Source organism: Dermacentor silvarum, chromosome 2 (genome assembly GCF_013339745.2).
Source record: "Dermacentor silvarum isolate Dsil-2018 chromosome 2, BIME_Dsil_1.4, whole genome shotgun sequence".
Classification (NCBI taxonomy): domain Eukaryota; kingdom Metazoa; phylum Arthropoda; class Arachnida; order Ixodida; family Ixodidae; genus Dermacentor; species Dermacentor silvarum.
In genome coordinates this window covers 49600320-49620440 of record NC_051155.1, presented here as the reverse complement: position 1 = coordinate 49620440, position 20121 = coordinate 49600320, and the positions used below count along the sequence as shown (strand labels likewise).

Sequence of the window (20121 nt, the reverse complement as noted above, 5' to 3'; positions counted from 1 at the left end):
GTCATTCAAAGACACGCTTTTTGAACTTCTTAAGAAAATATGAAAGGGAAATTCTATATGAGCTTCATACATGTGCATCTGCAGCTTATCGATGGCTTGAGTCCTTAACAGTTGGTACCAGTTATGATAGCAACACAGAGGTGAAAGCCTTTAAAGAAGGGAACAGAGAAATCACCTTGTTTTGAATGACAGAGCCCAATTTCCTAGTCGTACTTCTAAAAATAAATAATGAGCACAAAAGCGTGATTCTAACTGCACAACACCATACAGTGTCCGAGATTCTCACACTTGAGGTGAAAATGTAACTTGTAGACAAGAGCTCTTCCTTGAAATGAAGCCTTGCAGGGTGGCCTGACTTGCAGAATGCTGCAAATCATCTATTTGGTAACAAAAGAACTGGATGTTATGTTCTGATTGCGGATTCAAATATAACACAGAGTGCTTCATCAGGTCAGTATAACCTGGAAAAAGTGTTTGCATGGTATTTATTCAAATTTGGTATTTTCTGCAGTGGAATCCCACGACTGGTATAGTCATTCATATTGTACAGTCTTTGATTACTTATTACATCACAAGCCTAAAACATTCTACCATTATGTGCTTTGCATCATTTTGCAAGATGTGATGACCCACACACACTACATCTTTATTTTAAAATTGATTATGAGGGACACTCGCTAAACATTTTTGTTCTAGCCAAGGTCAACTCAACGAGAAGCACAGTTGGCTTGAAAATTCTACTGTGCTCATGCTGGCGCGTGGCCACGTTTTGCAATGTCTCTCTACTCCTGCGTGTAGTGTGTGAAAAGTGCACAACCGCTTATTGGACAACGTGTGTAAGTAGTAGCTCATTGTACTATATCATGATCACCTGCCACCTACCTCTCCCTATATCTCCCACTTCCCCTTACCCCAGTGAGGAGTAGCAGGCTAGAGACACGATCTCGAGGCCGAACTCTCTTCCCTTCTCTTCATTAAAATCTACTCCTCCCCTCTTCCTCTCACACGAGTCATTACAACACCGTCATTACCCTGCTACTATCAGCCAAGTTGATCAAATGGACCATCTCTAGATTTACCCGTATATCCTACACAAATGGCATCCTGAGGTGCACTCTTAGAAATGCAAAAACTGTGAAGGCATAGCGACCCTAAATCACATGCTCTGGGCTTACCCAGCGCTAAACGGCCTACATGGAAACAAAGAGTCATGGGAATCCTCCCTCCAAAGCCAGGAAGAACAAGCCCAAAAACAAGCCATCTGTCAAGCCCAGGCCGCCGCCGGAAACCAACCGATTCCGGCCGCCGTCTAGGGGGGAAGTAGACGGTGAAAGGGGGAGCTGAGTCTCACCCCGATCACCCATACTCTCTGGCGGGTGCAAATAAAGTGCTTTCTCTCTCTCTCTCTCTAGATTTGGCTGGTGCCATCAGTCCATAGAAACTAACGTCTGCTGCACTCACAGCTTCCCTAGTCTATGCCACAAACTTTATAACAAATGTGCACCGGATGGCTACCAACAAGGTTTTATGCAACATAGTTTTATCATTACTACATGGACCCTCTTCGCAAAAGCTACTGAACACTTTCTGTATAGAAGATCTCGTGCTGCATTTACTTGAAGAAAATTAGAAAGATGGGCTCAGCTCATGCAAAAGGTTCCGACTGTCGGTTATCATCATCATCATCAGCCAATATTTATATCCACTGCAGGATGAAGGCCTCACCCTGCGATCTCCAGTTACCCCCGTCTTGCGCTAGCCGATACCAACTTGCGCCTGCACATTTCCTAACTTCATCACCCCACCTAGTTTCCTGCCATCCTCGACTGCGCTTCTCTTCTCATTTTACATTCTGTAACTCTAATGGTCCACCGTTTATCCATCCTACGCATTGCATGGCCTGCACAGTTCCATTTTTTCCTCTTAATGTCAACTAGAACATCGGCTATCCCTGTTTGCTCTCTGATCCACAGCGCTCTCTTCCTGCCTCTTAACGTTAGGCCTAACATTTTTTGTTGCATCCCTCTTTGTGCGGTCCTTAACTTGTTCTCGAGCATCTTTGTTATCCTCCAAGTTTTGTCCCATATGTTAGCACCGGTAGAATGCAATGATTGTACACTTTTCTTTTCAACGACAGAAGGTAAGCTCCCAGTCAGGATTTGGCAATGCCTGCCGTATGCACTCCAACCCAATTTTATTCTTCTGTAAATTTCCTTCTCATGATCTTGGTCCTCTGTGAGTAATTGACCTCGATAAACTTACTCCTTTACAGACTCTAGAGGCTGACTGGCAACCCTGAATTCTTGTTCCCTTGCCAGGCTATTGAACATTATCTACCTACCCTTGCACTCTGTCAGTCAACAGAGCCCTAAAGACCATTCACGATTGTCTGTTGCTCTGTGATTATCCATGCCATCCGATTGTGTAAGGAGTCTGCGGTTGGCAAGTCACAAGGAAACTCCTTCAACGGTACAGTCTCTTTTTGTTGCTGCATGTGCTATGCTCCGCTTCAAAGTTGAGTCCCTACTACAATACAGCCTTAAGACGAAGCTTTAGCTTGGGACCAACTCCACTGCCGCCTACACAAATAGTACATGTAACTTGCAGAAGTTTTTTTTTAAAATTAAACCCTGGGCCGATTATATCGAAATTTGTTGCATTTGAGAGAGAAAGTTAAATTTTGATTTAACGCCTGAATATTTTTACAAGGATTTCTTCTAATCGCAAGTTAAAAAAAAGAATGTAAGCCCAAAGTTTACAAATTTGTCCTTCGCATCAAGAACAGACATCAATATTCAGTAAACTGCATTCGTTAGAGCATCTAAGGCGGACAAATTTGACTTATAAATTTACAACTTATCTAAATCTGCTATAATGTTTAGAAGGGTTTTGCAAGTCATACTCGCATAATAACGGTAATCACGTTACAGCGATGTAATACATACATTTTGTCTGCTTTTGAATGTAATACACAAAATTAAGATATCATTTTTCATTGCTGCGTTAGAGTTGTAAACTTGATAATGCAATTCTTGACAATATTTATTAAACAATCGACAGCCTGAATAAAAAATCTGCTTCCAACAGTCGATAGATTTTTAACTTTTTCTTTTAAATAGAACAAACTTCACCAAAATTGATGCAGTGGTTGCCGCGAAAAATGATTTCTCCTTTCCCATGTGTCTAGATAGGAGCCCCCCAGCTAAAGCTACGACAGCAGGAGGCTCTTCCAACACGGCAGTGTAGTTAACTTCTTTTCAATGCACACTGTTTTCATCTACTATTTCTGCTATGACCTGCAGAATACATCACAGATGCCGTCACCGTCAGAATTTCTGCGGCGCGCACAAAATCCTACTCCCAAATGAGCAAAGCGTCGGAGAGGAGAAAATCGCGCACCTTCAGCTGTACTCTCTACTGGCGGAGGCATCATCACGTGAAGCAAAGAGGGGTGCGCTTGGCGGGTTAGTGCTCAAGTCACTGTGCACCACTCTTCACATTTGCTCAGAGGGAACCTGCAGCATCAGCTCAGTTCCTCTTGTGTCAATAATGCACCATGCCATTCTGTTGCCGGATTTGTTGCACGCTTGTCCTTGCTTAGTGCCACCCAAGATAATACTTACTCCTGCCGAGACCAAGGAGTGCATGGTGAAGCTGCAACTCGACGCAGTTCCAATAGATTTCAAGGAAGCTAATGCTGTCTCTGACAATCCTTATCGATAGTTTCTACTAGAATTTTTTCAGTTAGTCACACTGCAAAGGTGAAGATGAGAATGAGGAGGTGCTTTGATGATGATGCAATAACGTAAGGGATGGAGACTGCAGAAGCAGTTCCAAACGTTTAACTGCTGTCACAGTAACATTTGTATCCAAGCACCACTGCCTTCACGAAGCAGTTGCTCTACTCGCTGAGTTAACCAGGTGACAAGTAGGTAATATGGACAAAGTGAATTAACCAACAGCTCACAATTTTGCATGCAGGTATATGCCAACGTTCCTTTTCATTAATCTTTTTTCTTGCAAATTTTCAGAACTAATTTGTTTGTACAGTTCCAGCATGTGCTCAAGCGTAACTACTTATGAACTTAGTTATTAGAATAATATTCGTGTATATTGTGCAAGCATGCCATCTCCTCCAAGTAATAAAACTGAGAAGCCTGGATTACACTATCTGGCACAGGCGACTTTTAAATCGTCCATTTGAATTAAAGGGGAAGAAAGGAACTGTTCACACAAGACATACTAAATCAATGCATAAATTAAATACGAATGGGAGAAAAAAAGGTGTCTGTTACCCTTATCTGTTTACTTGCAACTGCAGTGAAACCAGGAGCCAATGCACTCTGGCCCCAAATCTAAACACACGAGAGCGAATCGGACCAGTGCTGCATGAACTGGTAAATATGGAGAGGCAGATTCACTTTCCAGTTTGGTTTCTCACAATGGTACCATTCTGGCACAATGGTACATCCCATCAGTTCAATGCCATATTTGTGTTTAATACAGACCAGATTTGCCTACTAGTCTAGGCAAAGCATTCTTTTTCTTAAAGTATGAAGAATAAACATTCGAAAACAAGAATATTTTATTTCCAATAGCTTCGTGTAAAAAGGAAAGATAAAGAAACAAAAGCTGAGCCTGTATTCAAAGCTCAGTGCAAGTTTGCGCCCAACAACCAGGAAGATCTACTAAGCTCTAACTTATAACAGGCTCTGCTGAGACTTTGTTGTGTGCCCCCCCCCCCCCCCCCCCCGAGAAAATGGAGGAAGTCACTGCTAAACTACTGATGTCAACAGCACAACCTTACGTGAGCTTTGCATTGTTGTGTGTCTGGCCAATCTGAAGTGGGCAAACCACTAGCCTGCACTTAATAAATGCGAACACGTGAATTTCAATTGCTCAACAACATAAAAAAATGTGTGAATTTCAATTTACTCCACAGGATCCTTTTACACGGCTGCTTTTTTCCCAGCATCGTTACCGGCTTTGTTCGTGGCTGAAACAATGGCTGCCACGGCAAACCTGAACCAGCCCAGGTAAAGAGGACACCCAGAAGCAACGGCTGAAGTTGCTGCCACACTCAGCCCTGCTGCCGTTGTCGGGCCTCTTTTGCGAGGCATCACGTCGAGGACGTCCGTCATGTTTCCTCAGTCCTCCGGCTGATGGCTGCCACGGAACTTTTCGGTTCGTTACTAGCTTGCTTCAGGCCGCCAAAAACGACCCCTGACTTTAAGCACATCTAGAATGCCCTCGCTGCCACTTCACCCAACCAGCGATCCCGAGTCACTTCTCTCCCCTGGTGGATGAGCTTTGCGATCTCGAAGTGACGTCCGCACGAGGCAGTTTCAGTCAGAACGTTGCGTAACTTGGAGGGCAGGCGCGAGGGGAAGCGAGGTTGCGAGAGGAGCTAAAACAAAGACTAAAATCAGTCCACATCAAGGTGAAGCCCCGTGTACGACAAGACTACTCGGGGGGCCGGCGTCAGGGAGCACCAGAGGGCAGCACCTTGCCGCCCGGGATCGACTGCTTGCCGTACAGTGTTGCTGCTCGGTTTAAGAAGGCGCGTGTCATCTGCCGCACCACTTCGTCCAGGAACATGTGCGCCAGGTGCGAGTGCAGGCGCGAGCGAAACTCGAAGGACACCTGCAACAGACACGGACCACAGAGAACGGTGTAAAGCCGAGAACAGTGGCCGACGGCAGTGGCAACCTCACCTAAGCTTGCAATGGCACATAGCGCAAAGGTTCAATTTTGTAATGCAGAAATTGTTTTGTTTTTTTTCACCCACAAACAGATGGAAAATTTGTTCCGGCATTACCTTATTCGAGGATATAGCAGCGAGCAGTTCACTTAGTGATATTGAGAAAGCTGGAAAATTATACCATTATGGTTGATTATTCTTATATGGAAACTGACCACGAAACTGCTCCTGACCCCTAGAAACAAAGGCAATGCAGCCATCCCAGCATGTCTTTCTGCAATCGTAGCATGGCACACTGTAATGCTTCCACTCTGTAATCACAAGCATTGAACCAGTATTTGTCCGAGTTCATGACTATTGGCAGTGCAACAGCCATTTTTCAGCGTTGAATAAAAAAACACTTTGCCTATGAATTCAGCAGTAAAAACCACAACACTGTACTTGATAATACCTTCAAAAATGAATTATGGGTTTGGCATTAGAAGCATTAAAAACTCAGAAAACTGCTTTTTGGCTCTGTAGCACGTTATGAGGTAAATTGTAATCACAGTGTGCTGAACAGAAGCTGGCGATGATATAGCTGACAAGTGTTGAGAGCAATGCACTGTCAGCAGACACAGGAGTTGAAAATGGCAGACCTCTACTTTACACACCCTTTGAGACCCACTACACAACACCCAGCACTGATCTTTCGCCAACACCTGTTAAAGCCAAAGCTGCCGAAACTGTTCTGGCGCGTTTGGCACAGCAATTTCCTCGAGTATCAAAATGCCTGAATTGGCGCAGGATTCCCACCCCATAGAAGAACAGACACCGCACGTCTCCTTATTTGTCTTTTCGCACTGCCCTCATTTAACCAACTCGGCCAAATATCAACCTTGCTTCTGCTGAACTTTCTTATGTGCAGTCCTGTTCTTTGCGAATAGTACTCAACCAAACTCTACATGATGCCTACTTAGAGACAACTCTCTGTCTCTGCATAGACGGTAAGTGTATTAATTTCAGAAGACACGAGTAACCAGAGAACAAGCAACCAAGGCAGTGAGCAAGTGATGTCAGGACAAGCATAGCTTGCCTTGAAGTCTAGCGTGCAGGTCTTTGGGTTGTCCTCAAGGCCTGGCTCAAACCTCCAGATGGTCTCCAGGTGGTTGAAGAGGCGACCATCTGAGCACACTGACTGCAAAGCAAGCAGGTCATATTAACTTTTGTTAGCAAGAACCAGAACAGAAAGTAAAAGTCAGAGTGAAAACAACACTAACAGAATTGACGTTAAACTATACACTCCTCAAAAATCAGAGAGTTATGTTGGTGGGTTGGGAATGATTTGCAAGCAGTTCGTGGTACAGCATTCAATGCCTTCTGAGTCAAAGCTAAAGCAACACGTCACAGGATGTGAATGGGATGCAACAGAGAAATCTTCAGCTAGAGTGGTAAAATCCTGTTGCATGATGTCACCCAGAGTGGGAACCATCTCACTACACTACCTAGAGGGAAATCTGGCGCTGCTGCCCTGTGGTATGCATGGGAATGACGGTATATTGTGACTTCGGATTGGGATCGTTCTCGGAGAACCAGGACAGCTTGAAGACGTGCCTGGCTAGCACCGTTCCGTCTGTCATATTGATTCATTTCCTGCTGAAACACCATGTACAGTAAAAGCTCGATGATACGATCACGGCTAATACGAATTTACGGATGATACGAATTTTTCTGTGGTCCCGGCCGAGCCCCATTACTTTGCAACGTGCTAGAGAACGGTTGTTACGAATCGATTTTCGGCCTGCGTCGGTTGATACGAATAAACGCCGCCCCACTGACGGCCGCAAAAGAGAACAGCGCGCAGCCACGCGCTTTCTCCCGTTATCTTTTGGTGCGGAGGCGCAGACGCGGCGCCGGACAGAGTGGACTCCGCGACTGGGCGCGAAGAGTTTGAAGCGGTGGCGCTTTTGTACTTTTCCTCCTTTTCGGCGGCCGCCCATAGGACGGAGTGGCTGCTGTGCTTTGGGCCGCGATCTTTGTGTTTTCGCCATTTTACCTAGTCGCAGCGAGCTATGTCTACCGAGATAGGATTGTCTACCGTGATAGAAGGACATTACAGACTTTTTCTTCCAAGAAATAAATGCTTTTTACGTACATGTGCCTGAGTGAGTTCACCTCTGACTCTTTAATTTAGTAGCTGGACCGCCTCCTAACGCTCCTAACGCGCCAAAAAGGAGCAAAAACGAAGCAAACGAGTACAAACAACGACGCGGGTAAGCATATAAACAATAGGGAGGGGAAAGAAAAAAGGAAGAACGTCGCGGAGACAGAAAGAGATGCGCGTCGGCTTCGCTGCAAAGGAAGGTTAGCTACAGTCGAATCTCGTTAATTGGAACACGCTTATTTCGAACATACCGCGCACCGACAATGCTCTTAGCAGCGCGCCAAATCACGCGGCGGCGCCTCCGACCGGCATTGCTCCGACACCGCCATAAAGCAAAAGCTCAGGAGAGACCCCTCAATGCCGCGCGGGAAGGAACGGGGAAAAAAAATAAAAAAGAACCGCGGCGGAAATTTCACCCTCTCTCAAATTGCAAGGTCGCCGTTTCTGCATCGCGCCGGAACAAGCGTGTACGTGCCGACTAGAGTGTTCTAGACAACCGTATTCTAGCACACACTAGTGCCGACGTCTCAGCCACTCAGCCACGCGGATAAAATGGCAGTGAACCCTTCTCCTCTATTTTCTAGTCACATGTTGACCTTGCACGCTGCGGCAGCAGCGCAGAGGGAAGCAGCGGCGGAGGCGCAGTCGGGCCAACGAAACTGCTCATGCCCGCAAACGCTCGCTTCCCGATAACGGCAGAAAACGAAACTTCAGGGAGCGGCTAAAATAAGCTGGCGCCAGCACGGCGGTGGGCGCGCACGGAGTCGAAGGTGAGAGAGCTACGAGGGAGTTGAGAGGGAGGGCGAGGGGAGCCACCGAAGCGGCGGAGTTGACGCGGCCAAATCCGCTTCCCTGCCGCTCTCCTCCCTCACCTTTGACGGTCTCCGCGCACACCCGTGTGCCGGCGCCGCCCGCTCCTTGAAGCTTCGTTTTCTGCCGTTATCGAGAAGCGACCGTTAGCCGGCGTGGGCAGTGTCGTGGCCCGCGCTTGCTGTGCGCTTGCGCGCCGCGATATTTCACGACTCGCACCGTTCGTGCATCGTGCTATGGTGCACGAATACTTAAAAAATACGTCCTTTTAATTCGAACAAATTTTCGGGCCCCTTCGAGTTCGAATTATCGAGATTCGACTGTAGTTTTAATTGTGTTTCGATGATACGAATTTCGGCTAATACGAATATTTTTCGTGACCCCGTGAGATTCGTATCATCGAGCTTTCACTGTAAAAAGCTGTTTTAGTTCTATTATTACACACAAACATGTTTTGTTCATTTTTGAGGATATATTATTGCATGTACAATTATAGGAAGCATAAAAAGTATCAGCTGGCCGCTAATGTTGGAGGACAGACGTCAAGATTCTCGTTCGCTTTGAAACGACTTGTCGTCTGTTCTTGCTTTTCTTCGCCTGATCCTGCATTGCAGGTGAGTAAACTTTATTGAGAGATGTAATATGGGCAAATGAAAGCCTTTTATGTAGATATAATTTTAAGAATGCATTGTTTGTGCAGCCATTATTACGTTTTAGACAAAGCCTCGTTCAATACCAGTCAACGAAAGCCTCGCATACACATAACCCGTCAATCCCATAAGGGCAAGGTGCCCTTTAGGTAACTCGCATAGACGGTGGTGCCCGATTACCCTCTAGGTGGTATCAAGAGAAACTCTATGGTGGGAACTAGGCCCACCTTTCATTTTTGCGTCTTTTCTGGCTCACCAAGACTTCACTAACAATATCACAAAGGCTGACCTTCGTGGTATTCAATACCTGTAATTTACTAATTCAGACTAACTCGATATTCCTCCATAGACTAACTCGATATTCCTCCACTTAATAGCAATTCGCTGTAAACGGTATCTGCCAGTGGATAAGTGCACCTTGAAGTAGCCAACGGCACCCACCTTGACAAGGGTGGGCCGCATCAGTGTGACGTGAGAGGTATAGCTCTCGACAATGGGTGCGAAGCCCACCTGCATGTAGGCTGTCAGGGCGTGGGGAGAACGAGCCGTGACACGCGACTGTGTGCACCAGGGCACAAAGTCCCGGTAGAACTCCACCCTTGACACCACCTCAAACATCTGCTCCGCCGAGTACCTACAGTATGGTGAAGCAAGTACAATCATCCGTAAATTGCCTGAAGGGGTGTCACAGATTCTAGCCAGAGATTCTAGCCAAGCAGCATTCCTGTTACAAACCTGGGGCGACTCTGAAAGTCGAGAACTGCATTTGACGTTGAAACAGACTATTTAAGAAATACTTTGCAGCAAGAAGCACTCCAACACATCCAGCAGAAGTGGAGTTATTGGCAATAAAAGATCACCTGTGATCCCCTTTGCGGTGCTCGCACTCCTTCTTCAATGCTTTGCACTGAGAAGGCTATGGCGGAGCGGGGTGGTGCCCACAACACTATGCCTGCTGAACGTCACCATTGCGCAGTTCAGATTTGGGATGTTCACATGGACATCCCTACTTCCAATTTTGGTGCCTACAATGCGCCAAACTTGGAAGCTATCCCTCAGCTTATGGTTACGTTCAGTGCCAGGAACACTATCACTCAGATACAAGGACACGTCTGGTGCTAGTCATGCGAACTCTTGCAAAAGTGGAACTTTCTCTAAAAGTGACGATCTGAGAATACCACACCTACCCATTGCATGAAACTTATTTTCACCATGTGGGCATTGACAATGCATAGCCTTAACATAGGACACGTGATGCAATCAAAACTTTGCCAAAAATAATTGATGGTACAAGATGGTCCAGATGACTAACGCACACAGGAACAGGGACAAAAAAGTACACAAGAACACACACACACAGCGATTCATGTTCTTCTTTTGTCCCTGTTCATGCACGCACTATTCCTCTAACAACCAACAAATCCCATCTTGCAACACTGATTGCCAGTACAAGTTTCTTTATGTAATGCAGAACGAATTACTGTCGCAACTCTTTCATAGCCCTTACACTTAGAAAAGTTGCCTTGGACTGCCCATTATATCAAGGTGCAGTAAAAAAGAGCGCCCCAGATTGTCTTTCTCTAGGTATATGAAAAACACAGTACCTCCATTCAAAAAACATAAAGTTGTGCCATTCCTCACTGCCAGGAACTTCAAAAGAGCGTGTTCAGTTCATAATAGCATCCATGATACTGCCTATTCATGATATTATCGGACAATAACTCCCCCCCCCCCCCTTCCAAGTGCCATATTTACCACACCTCTTATACCCCTGTCACACGGACACTCAAAAGTCTTTGAGTGAAGTTTTCTCCCGAAAAAAAATTTCGCTCACAGACACAGGACAGGGAGCGATCTCTTTTTCAGAAGCGGAGTTTGTCGATCTCCTTTACGGCCGAAAAGGAGTAGCCTCGAAACCAGTGGGCGCGAGCAATTATCATATATTAAAGAAAATAAGCGAACGCGTATTTTTCTGTCGCCTAGAGTCATCATAAAAAATAATCTGATGTCTCGCAGAAGGTGTAGAAGTAATGCTCCTTTTTCTTCTGTACTCTCGTAAGCAAGTCGAACGGGTCGGGGATGTCACGTGACGTCGCTTGCAGACGCACGCTGCACGGACGAGAAAAACTGCGCTCACGGCATTGTGAGCATCCAATTTATTCGAAAAACGTGTAACACAATAAGTTTTCACTTTATATTTCGAGATACATGAATTTATTTTGGCCGATTTTGTTTCGAACGCTAGCGCCACGCTTTCAGTAGCGTGTCCAGAAGGAAAGACTAAAAGGAGACCGTCGGTGCCATGTGTCTGCTGCGCAACACCTCTTCATTAAAAAGTCTTTCATCTTGGTAAAAGACCGCTTACGTAAAAGAGTTTTTGGGTGCTCGTGTGATAGAGGTATTAGACACACAATGACACAGTTGCACAAAAATGTCACTCTGCCAGTTGACAAATTGTACGGTAGGTGCAGGGTAGCCTACATACGAACAAAAATATGGAATAACCTTCCAAAGACAATAAAAGAGAGTAAGAAATTTTCATTTGTTCTTAGCCCTTTCAGAGTCAGGTTTTTTTGAAGGTGACACAACCCCAGTGTAGGTTTTTTTTTTTCCTCGGATATTATAAACGAACACAATGATTTATTTTCAGCTATGCAGAAGGGAACAAATGTCCCAGATAATGCAAATGCACACCGTCATATGGTCCTCATATTCTTATTTTCGTTTTCTATCTTCTACCTAGTTTCGTTCTGACATGCATGCTTCCACGATAACGCCAGGATAAAGAAACATCAGGATCAAAATGACGAAAAAAAAAAAAGCTTTTCTTTTCCGGGAATTCGACTATGAAGACCCAACATAAAACCTGCAAAGATGTAAACTTGTGACAATGCTCAATTGAAAGCATTTCCCAGTCAAAAAAACCCATTGAGTCCAGTTGGATTTTTCAATGGGATCCAACTGGTTCCCATTGGACATCATCGGAGGCCCAAGTTCCCATTGGGCTTCATGAGAAGTTCAGTTGGTTCCAATTGGGCATCATGAGAAGTCCAGTTGGTTCCAAATGGACATCACTGGAGCTTGGTATGCCAGTTGATTCCAACTGGACCCAATTGAAAGTCACTGAGTAATCTCGCAAAACAACAGAATAGTTGATAATAATAATATCACAATTATATTGCCACCTGGTGTTTTGAGCCAGCAAACGATCAGCATTGCATGCCCAGCAAGAACGGCGAAGAAGACGACGAAGTCGAAGATCCCGCGCCAGCTGGAGAACCATCTTTTCGTGTCTGGCATTCTTCGGGTCTGGCTGCTAGTACTGTTGATTGATCTTGCCTTAGCGCGTGACAAACTGGTGGAGGTGCTGGGTAATCTCATCTATGCACCAAACCCCTCCGAGCAGCAGGAGCTCCAGTCCTGTACCGGTGGTTACGCCTGTACACCGCGCCAGCAGAAGGATCCGTGGACAAGCCCCTGAGTTTGGACTCCTCCCAGAGACAATGGCAGCTCCGACCACCCCAACCGGTATGGAAGGCACTACGCCGATTCATTGCACGCTACTTAGTCCGCGAACGCCGAATCCTTTCCACGGTGCCATGCATGAGGATGTTGAAGATTGGCTGGTGCACTATGAACGTGTTGCCTCGTACAACAAGTACAACGATGCAGACAAACTGAAAAACGTATATTTCAGCCTTAACGATGGCGCACGTGTTTGGTATGAGAACCGTGCAGATGCCCTAACTTCTTGGGAAGAATTCAAACGCCGTCTTTTTGAGACGTATGCGAGCCCTGATCGCCGAGAACGAGCTGAGCGTGATCTCCAGTCCCGTATACAAATGCCGAATGAAGGTGTCGCAATGTACGTCGAGGACATGACACGTCTCTTTCGACGAGCCGACCCCAGCATGTCGGAAGAAAAGAAGGTGCGGTACCTGATGCGCGGAGTGAAAGAGCAGCTGTTCGGCGGTCTCGTGCGCAGCCCTCCAAAGACTGTGTCAGAATTTCTTTCCGAGGCCGTCACCATGGAACAGACTCTTCGGCAGCGGGCACCATCATACGAACGCCAAGTGAACGCTGCCTCACCTACGGACTTCTTCGGAGCTCTCGGGGGCCACGTCGATTTCTTTCGAGAGCTCATCCGGTCCGTTATCCGCGAAGAACTGCAGAAACTGTCGGTACCCTCACAGCCGACGCTCAGCTCTTTGTCCAGCGTTGTCCGTGACGAAGTGCATCATGCGTTAAGAGAACCACCCTTCAGCACAGACGCTCAACCGCTAAGAACTGACAGCACCCGTATGTCATATTCGCAAGCTTTGCGGCAACCTGCCCCACCTTCCTTCCTGCTTCGGACCGCGTCTCCGGCCATACTACAGTCCGACCAAGCGACCTCTTATTACCACGACCACCGACAGGCCCCAAGGAAATCAGACGTGTGGCGGGCACCTGATCGCCGTCCGCTTTGCTTTCACTGTGGTGAAGCTGGGCATGTCTACCGACAGTGCTCTTATCGAGAGCTCGGATTACGCGGATTCTCGGCAAACTCGCCGCGACCTAGGTTCGGCCAGCGTCCTCCTGCGATTGAAGAATACGTTGCCCAGCAGCGCGGATCCTCATCAGCTCGACACCAGTCACGCTCCCCTTCGCCGCGGCGATTTTCTCCGACTCGCCGTACGTATTCGAGCGTGGTGCAGGGTCGGTCGCCCAGTCCGCGCCGGGAAAACTAACCACAGCGGCCTTCGGGGGCGAGGCCGCTCTGTCTGGACGTACTCAAGGACCCCTGCTGACCCGTACGCGACCCGACGATACATCGACGACGACAGTACCTGCTGATTACAGACGACGAATTTCCTTGGACATTCCTGTATTGCTCGACGGTCGTGACGTGACTGCTTTAGTGGACACTGGAGCAGATTATTCGATAATCAGCGAAAAACTGGCCACCCTTCTGAAGAAAGTGACGACGCCTTGGAATCAAACGCCAGTTCGTACAGCTGGCGGGCACATCGTCACACCACTCGGCATGTGCACGGCACGAATACAGATTCGCGGCTCTACGTTTGTTGCCAGCTTGAGCATTCTCCCTCAGTGTTCTCGTGACCTAATCATCGGCATGGACTTTCTCAGGGAGCACGGAGCTATCATCGACATTCGACAACGCCTCGTCACTTTCTCGACAAAGAGCGCCGCTGCGACGACCAACACCATCCACGCTCGAGCACCTCTTCGTGTCATCGACGACGCTGTCACGTTACCACTGCGTGCAAGTATCGTGGTTCAAGTGGCATGTGACAGACTCTTACACGGTGAAGCGGTCGCAGAAAGCAATCACTCTCTCCTGCTTTCTCAAGGTGTTTGCGTAGCAAGAAGCCTTATTGATCTCCATGATGGTCACTGTGACGTTCTTGTCACGAACTTCAGCTACGAACACCGCCACCTTTTCCCTGGTACTGTCATCGCCTACGCCGACCCGATCGCCGACGTCACTGAATGTTTTGCTTCCCAGGCAATCGTCACTACTAAAGCACCTCTAAGCAACGTCGACATTAGTGCAACGCTTTCTGAAGACAACAAACAACCCCTGCGTGACCTGTTGCTCGAATTCCACTCTTGCTTTGCACGGTCGTCGAAGATACGTCAAACGTCGATTACTAAACACCGTATCATCACCTATGACGACGCGCACCCCATACGGCAGCAGCCTTATCGTGTTTCCCCGACCGAACGACATGCCATTCAAACGCAGGTGAAGGAAATGCTTCAAGACGGCGTAATACAGCCTTCATGCAGTCCCTGGTCGTCGCCTGTTGTGCTTGTTAAAAAGCAAGATGGCACGCTTCGGTTTTGTGTTGACTACCGGAAGCTAAACAACGTCACAAAGAAAGACGTATACCCGTTGCCTCGTGTCGACGATTCTCTGGACAGGCTTAGGCTCGCGAAGTATTTCTCCTCTATCGATCTGAAAAGTGGCTACTGGCAAATTGAAGTAGATGAGCGGGACCGCGAGAAAACTGCCTTTGTGACTCCGGATGGCCTTTACGAATTTAGAGTACTTCCTTTCGGCCTTTGTTCCGCTCCAGCCACATTCCAGCGAATGATGGATACCGTTCTCGCTGACCTCAAATGGAAAAGCTGCCTCGTCTATCTCGATGATGTCGTTGTCTTTTCGGAAACTTTTGACGAGCACCTTCGATGCCTTCGGAACGTACTCGAAGCCATTCGATCGGCTGACCTTACCCTCAAGCCAGAGAAATGCCATTTCGGTTACGAGGAACTGAAGTTTCTCGGTCACGTTGTGAGCGCGGCAGGTGTTCGGCCCGATCCCGAGAAGACTGCTGCCGTAGCTGCTTTTCCAGCTCCAACCGACAAGAAAAGTGTCAGACGATTTTTGGGCTTGTGCGCATATTATCGACGCTTCATTGAAAATTTTTTGAAGATTGCAGAGCCGCTATTTCGCCTTACGCGTGATGACTCGCCATTCCTCTGGACTGATGAACAACAGACCGCCTTTGCCGAGCTACAACGTCGATTGTCTTCTCCTCCCGTGCTCGGTCATTTCGATGAGGACGCTGACACAGAAGTACGCACTGACGCCAGCAATATTGGTCTCGGAGCTATCCTGGTGCAAAGGCAAGACGGGACTGAACGAGTTATAGCTTACGCTAGCCGCACTCTGTCACGCGCCGAGTCCAATTATTCCACCACAGAGAAGGAGTGCCTCGCGGTCATTTGGGCTACTACAAAGTTTAGGCCGTATCTCTACGGGAGGCCATTTAAGGTTGTGACCGATCATCACGCTTTGTGCTGGTTGGCCAACCTCCGAGACCCTTCTGGACGATTGGCACGTTGGAGTCTGCGACTCCAGGAATTTAACATCACCATCGTCTACAAGTCTGGCAGAAAACATGAAGATGCTGACACGCTCTCACGAGCACCTGTTGAATCCCAGAATCCTGACGAGGAAGATGACAGCGCCTTCCTGGGAGCCCTCAGCCGTCCGGATCTGCTCGCTAAACAGCGATCGGACGCTGAGTTAAGGCCCATCATCGATCACTTAGAAGGCGACATCGCGTCCATTCCTCGCCCTATTTCGCGACGGTTGTCGTCATTTTGCCTACGAGAGGGCATCTTATACAAAAGAAACACAGGTGCCAGCGACAAACCACATCTTCTAGTAGTGCCTCAAGACCTTCGCGACGACATCCTATTAGCCTGCCACGACGAGCCGACATGTGGTCACTTGGGCTACTCAAGGACTCTGGACAGGGTACGACAACTGTACTACTGGCCTAGACTGACTGCTTGCGTCAAACGCTACGTGAAAGGATGTCGTGAATGCCAGCGCCGCAAGTCACCACCCTTCAAGCCTGCAGGCCTTCTACAACCCATCGACCCCCCGCGTACGCCGTTTGATCAAGTTGGAATGGACCTTCTTGGCCCATTTCCCTTGTCTTCCTCCGGCAATAAGTGGATCATTGTCGCAACCGATTACTTGACGCGTTACGCTGAGACGAAGGCACTACCACGCGGGACAGCATCTGAGGTTGCCCAGTTTTTTATGCATCACATTGTGCTTCGGCATGGCGCACCGTCATTCATCATCACTGACCGAGGGACGGCGTTTACGGCGAAGCTTCTGGACGACATCTTTAAGTTGAGTTACACGAGTCATCGAAAGGCCACTGCATACCACCCTCAGACTAACGGCTTGACAGAAAGACTAAACAGAACACTGGCAGACATGATCTCTATGTACGTGGATGTGCAGCACAAAACGTGGGACGAAATCCTGCCGTACGTAACGTTTGCGTACAACACTGCCACGCAGGAAACTACACGATTCACGCCGTTTCGCCTCGTTTATGGTCAAGATGTTCAAACTATGCTCGACACCATGATTCCGTATGACGACATCGATCAGCCCGACCAGTTAGCCCCTGACGTCGAGGAGTACATTCAGCGAGCCGAGGAAGCACGTCAACTGGCCCGTGTGCACATAAGACAGCAGCAGTGTACAGATGCAATAAGGTACAATCTCCACCATCGACAAGTTACCTATGAGCCCGGTGACCAAGTTTGGGTTTGGACCCCCATTAGACGGCGAGGCCTCAGCGAGAAACTCCTGAGCAAGTACTTCGGACCGTACAGAGTATTAAGGCGTGTCAGTGACGTGAACTATGAAGTGATTCCAGACGGAGACCTGTCATCACCCAAGCGCCGATTACCACGCCCAGAGATTGTACACGTCGTCCGCCTCAAGCCGTATTTCACACAGTGATATTCATACAGTGTAGTGGTGAACAAACTTTTTTTTTCTTTTTTTGCTGTACTCGCGACGTCCTCCGAAGAACTGCGAAGCGATTGTTTTTTTGTTCCCGACCACAGAACGCATTTTTCGCCTCGTGTTCATGTCCGTATGTGGGCTAGCGCGTTTCCATTTTTTTTTGTGTGTGTGTCTTACCTAATTTATGTACTTTCCATGTACGTCTTGTGGTTGAGCATCGAGTCGATGCTTCATTGGGAGGGGGAATAATGCCACCTGGTGTTTTGAGCCAGCAAACGATCAGCATTGCGTGCCCAGCAAGAACGGCGAAGAAGACGACGAAGTCGAAGATCCCGCGCCAGCTGGAGAACCATCTTTTCGTGTCTGGCATTCTTCGGGTCTGGCTGCTAGTACTGTTGATTGATCTTGCCTTAGCGCGTGACAATATTGTTAGTTTTAAAGTAAAATATCTTTGTATTTTGGTGTTATCAATGGAGAGAAGCATTAGCATTCTGTCAAGTTAAAAATCTATCTTGAAATTTTACCAATTTCTCATGAACCACTGGCACCACTTGGTCAACCACATTTTGCTCACATATATAGCACCTGACATGCATCTCCCATAGTGAATGCCTGAGTGTTGGGTATGTCAATGAAGATAATTGCCGTAGTGTTTTCATGCACGAGTATGCTTCTCGAAAGGAGTTTCAAGTATATCCGTGTCATATCAAGGTTAGGGCCTATATAGGATTTTTTTTCCTTTACTTCTATTTTAATGTTGGTCCCAGCGAGTCCAGTTTAGAGACCAATTGGGTCCATTTGTGTTAAAAAGAACCAATTGGTCTAATTGGACCTGTTGGATTTTTCCAATGGGTGTCCCAAAACACAAATGGAAATATCCAATTGGTTCCAATTGGAAATTTCCAACTGGTTTGAGGAACTCTTTTTTGACTGGGAATTCACAGCCAAGCAATGCAACACAAGCTTTAGAAAAAAAAAAAAAACAATGCGCATGATAGTCAATAAGTTCCTGCAACCACTTACCATGGATATTGTGTTAAATATGTTCATTAACTTTTTTTTTTTTTTTGGGGGGGGGGGGGGGGGGGGAGGGGGCTATGCTATGGCAGTGCCAAAAGGCTCTTAAGAGTCCGCTCACGTCCGAATCGTTAAATCCTCACGTACGAAGCTAGTGCCCAGAAAATACCACGGCGTTACATGGCGCGCGGGTGGTGCTGCAATTGGTTATATATTCTACTACGACGTTCACTAAATCGAAGTATCTGCATAGATAACCAAAGTTACACGGAAGCACCACTGGTTTCGCATTGCCGCGTGATTTTCCTTTCCGACGCAGCAGACCAACTGCGCCGCGCGAAAGCGTCTTGCGTAAGCCCCAGGTTAAGCTGCCAAATCACTTTCGGAACTCTTTCGTAAGACGATAACGAGAGCAGCATCTCTGCAAGAGCCGTCAGCTGACCGGCGCCTTCCGACGGCATATCGCTAAAATGACGTATCGACTACTCACCCGAGCAGCTTTCTCTCGGAGTAGTGCAGGGTGTTGCCGCCGCCCGAGGGTTTCACGAGACGAAAGAATGTCCGCACCCAGGCCGCACTGCCGAAGCCGCCGGGAATGTGCGACGGCTCGGAGGGCACCGTGTTGCGCGCCGACACCATCGCCGGGCCGCCACTGCACCAGTTGTCGAAACACCACGCTCCACATGCAAAACACCGCGCGCTGGCACCAGCGCGAAGCCGCTACACTTCGTCCAAAATGCGCGCCGCGTGCGACCTTTCGCCTCGACATTGTACTGCGACCACACCGCGGCCAGGGGCGCGACTACGGTGCCGTCTCGGCGGCGATCCGTCGCGCTAAAACCACCGCGGAACACGGACTGATACAGATATTGATAAATAAAACAATAACGGCAACGAACAAAACAAATAAAGTTCGCGGAAACTGGTTTCATTCATTCAGCCTCGACCGAAACGCGCCATCAGCTGACGCGGCCCGCAGTTTCTTTTTCGTCCGAAACAGCGATCATCCACTTCCTCTTAACGAAGTGACAGCGGAAGAACGGCTGATAAACAGATTGACGCGAAAAAATATAAAGGAAGAAAATAGGCAGTGACCGACTTCGAGCGTGGAAATAGGATGACGGCGGTTTAGCCCGAGCGAAACTGCAGGTATGCGTTGACGTCCAAGGGCTTTGGCTTTCTCTTTTTCTCGCGAGGCTTTTCGCGTCACAAGAAACACCAGGTAAGCTATAACAGCTGTAAGTATGGCAGTTAATTTCTACAAATTAAAGCGGGCATAGTATTAAAAAAAAGCAAATACGCACCAAAATCCATTGAGTTTGGCACATCTTTTCGTGCAGCGCAAAACCCCCAGGGCAGCCATCAGCCGGAGAGAGCGGTGCCGCAGTAAATGTATTTCTATTATAAACTCAACTCTCCTATTCTTTGTTTGCGGATAAATTAACTTTTTTATTTCAAACATTTTTAATAAGTAATTTTTTATGTATTATAATTTATTCTTTACTTTCTGCGG

At 47.5% G+C, this 20121-nt stretch overlaps 1 protein-coding gene across 2 annotated transcripts; it reads right to left on the bottom strand.

The window, feature by feature from the left end:
* Positions 1–4567: 4567 nt before the first annotated feature.
* On the bottom strand, positions 4568–20053 carry LOC119441464 (coenzyme Q-binding protein COQ10 homolog B, mitochondrial). Of its 2 annotated transcripts, none has more exons than XM_037706084.2 (5): positions 19913–20053; positions 19099–19260; positions 9746–9938; positions 6777–6878; positions 4568–5643 (listed from the first exon to the last, which is right to left on the bottom strand). In XM_037706084.2, the coding sequence occupies exons 1-5, from the start codon at positions 19969–19971 to the stop codon at positions 5482–5484; spliced, it is 678 nt and encodes a 225-aa protein (XP_037562012.1). In that variant the 5' UTR covers positions 19972–20053; the 3' UTR covers positions 4568–5481. The 2 variants fall into 2 exon arrangements, with proteins under 2 accessions (XP_037562012.1, XP_049517272.1); XM_049661315.1 differs by having other exon boundaries at positions 19099–19308; positions 19913–19970.
* Positions 20054–20121: the final 68 nt, after the last annotated feature.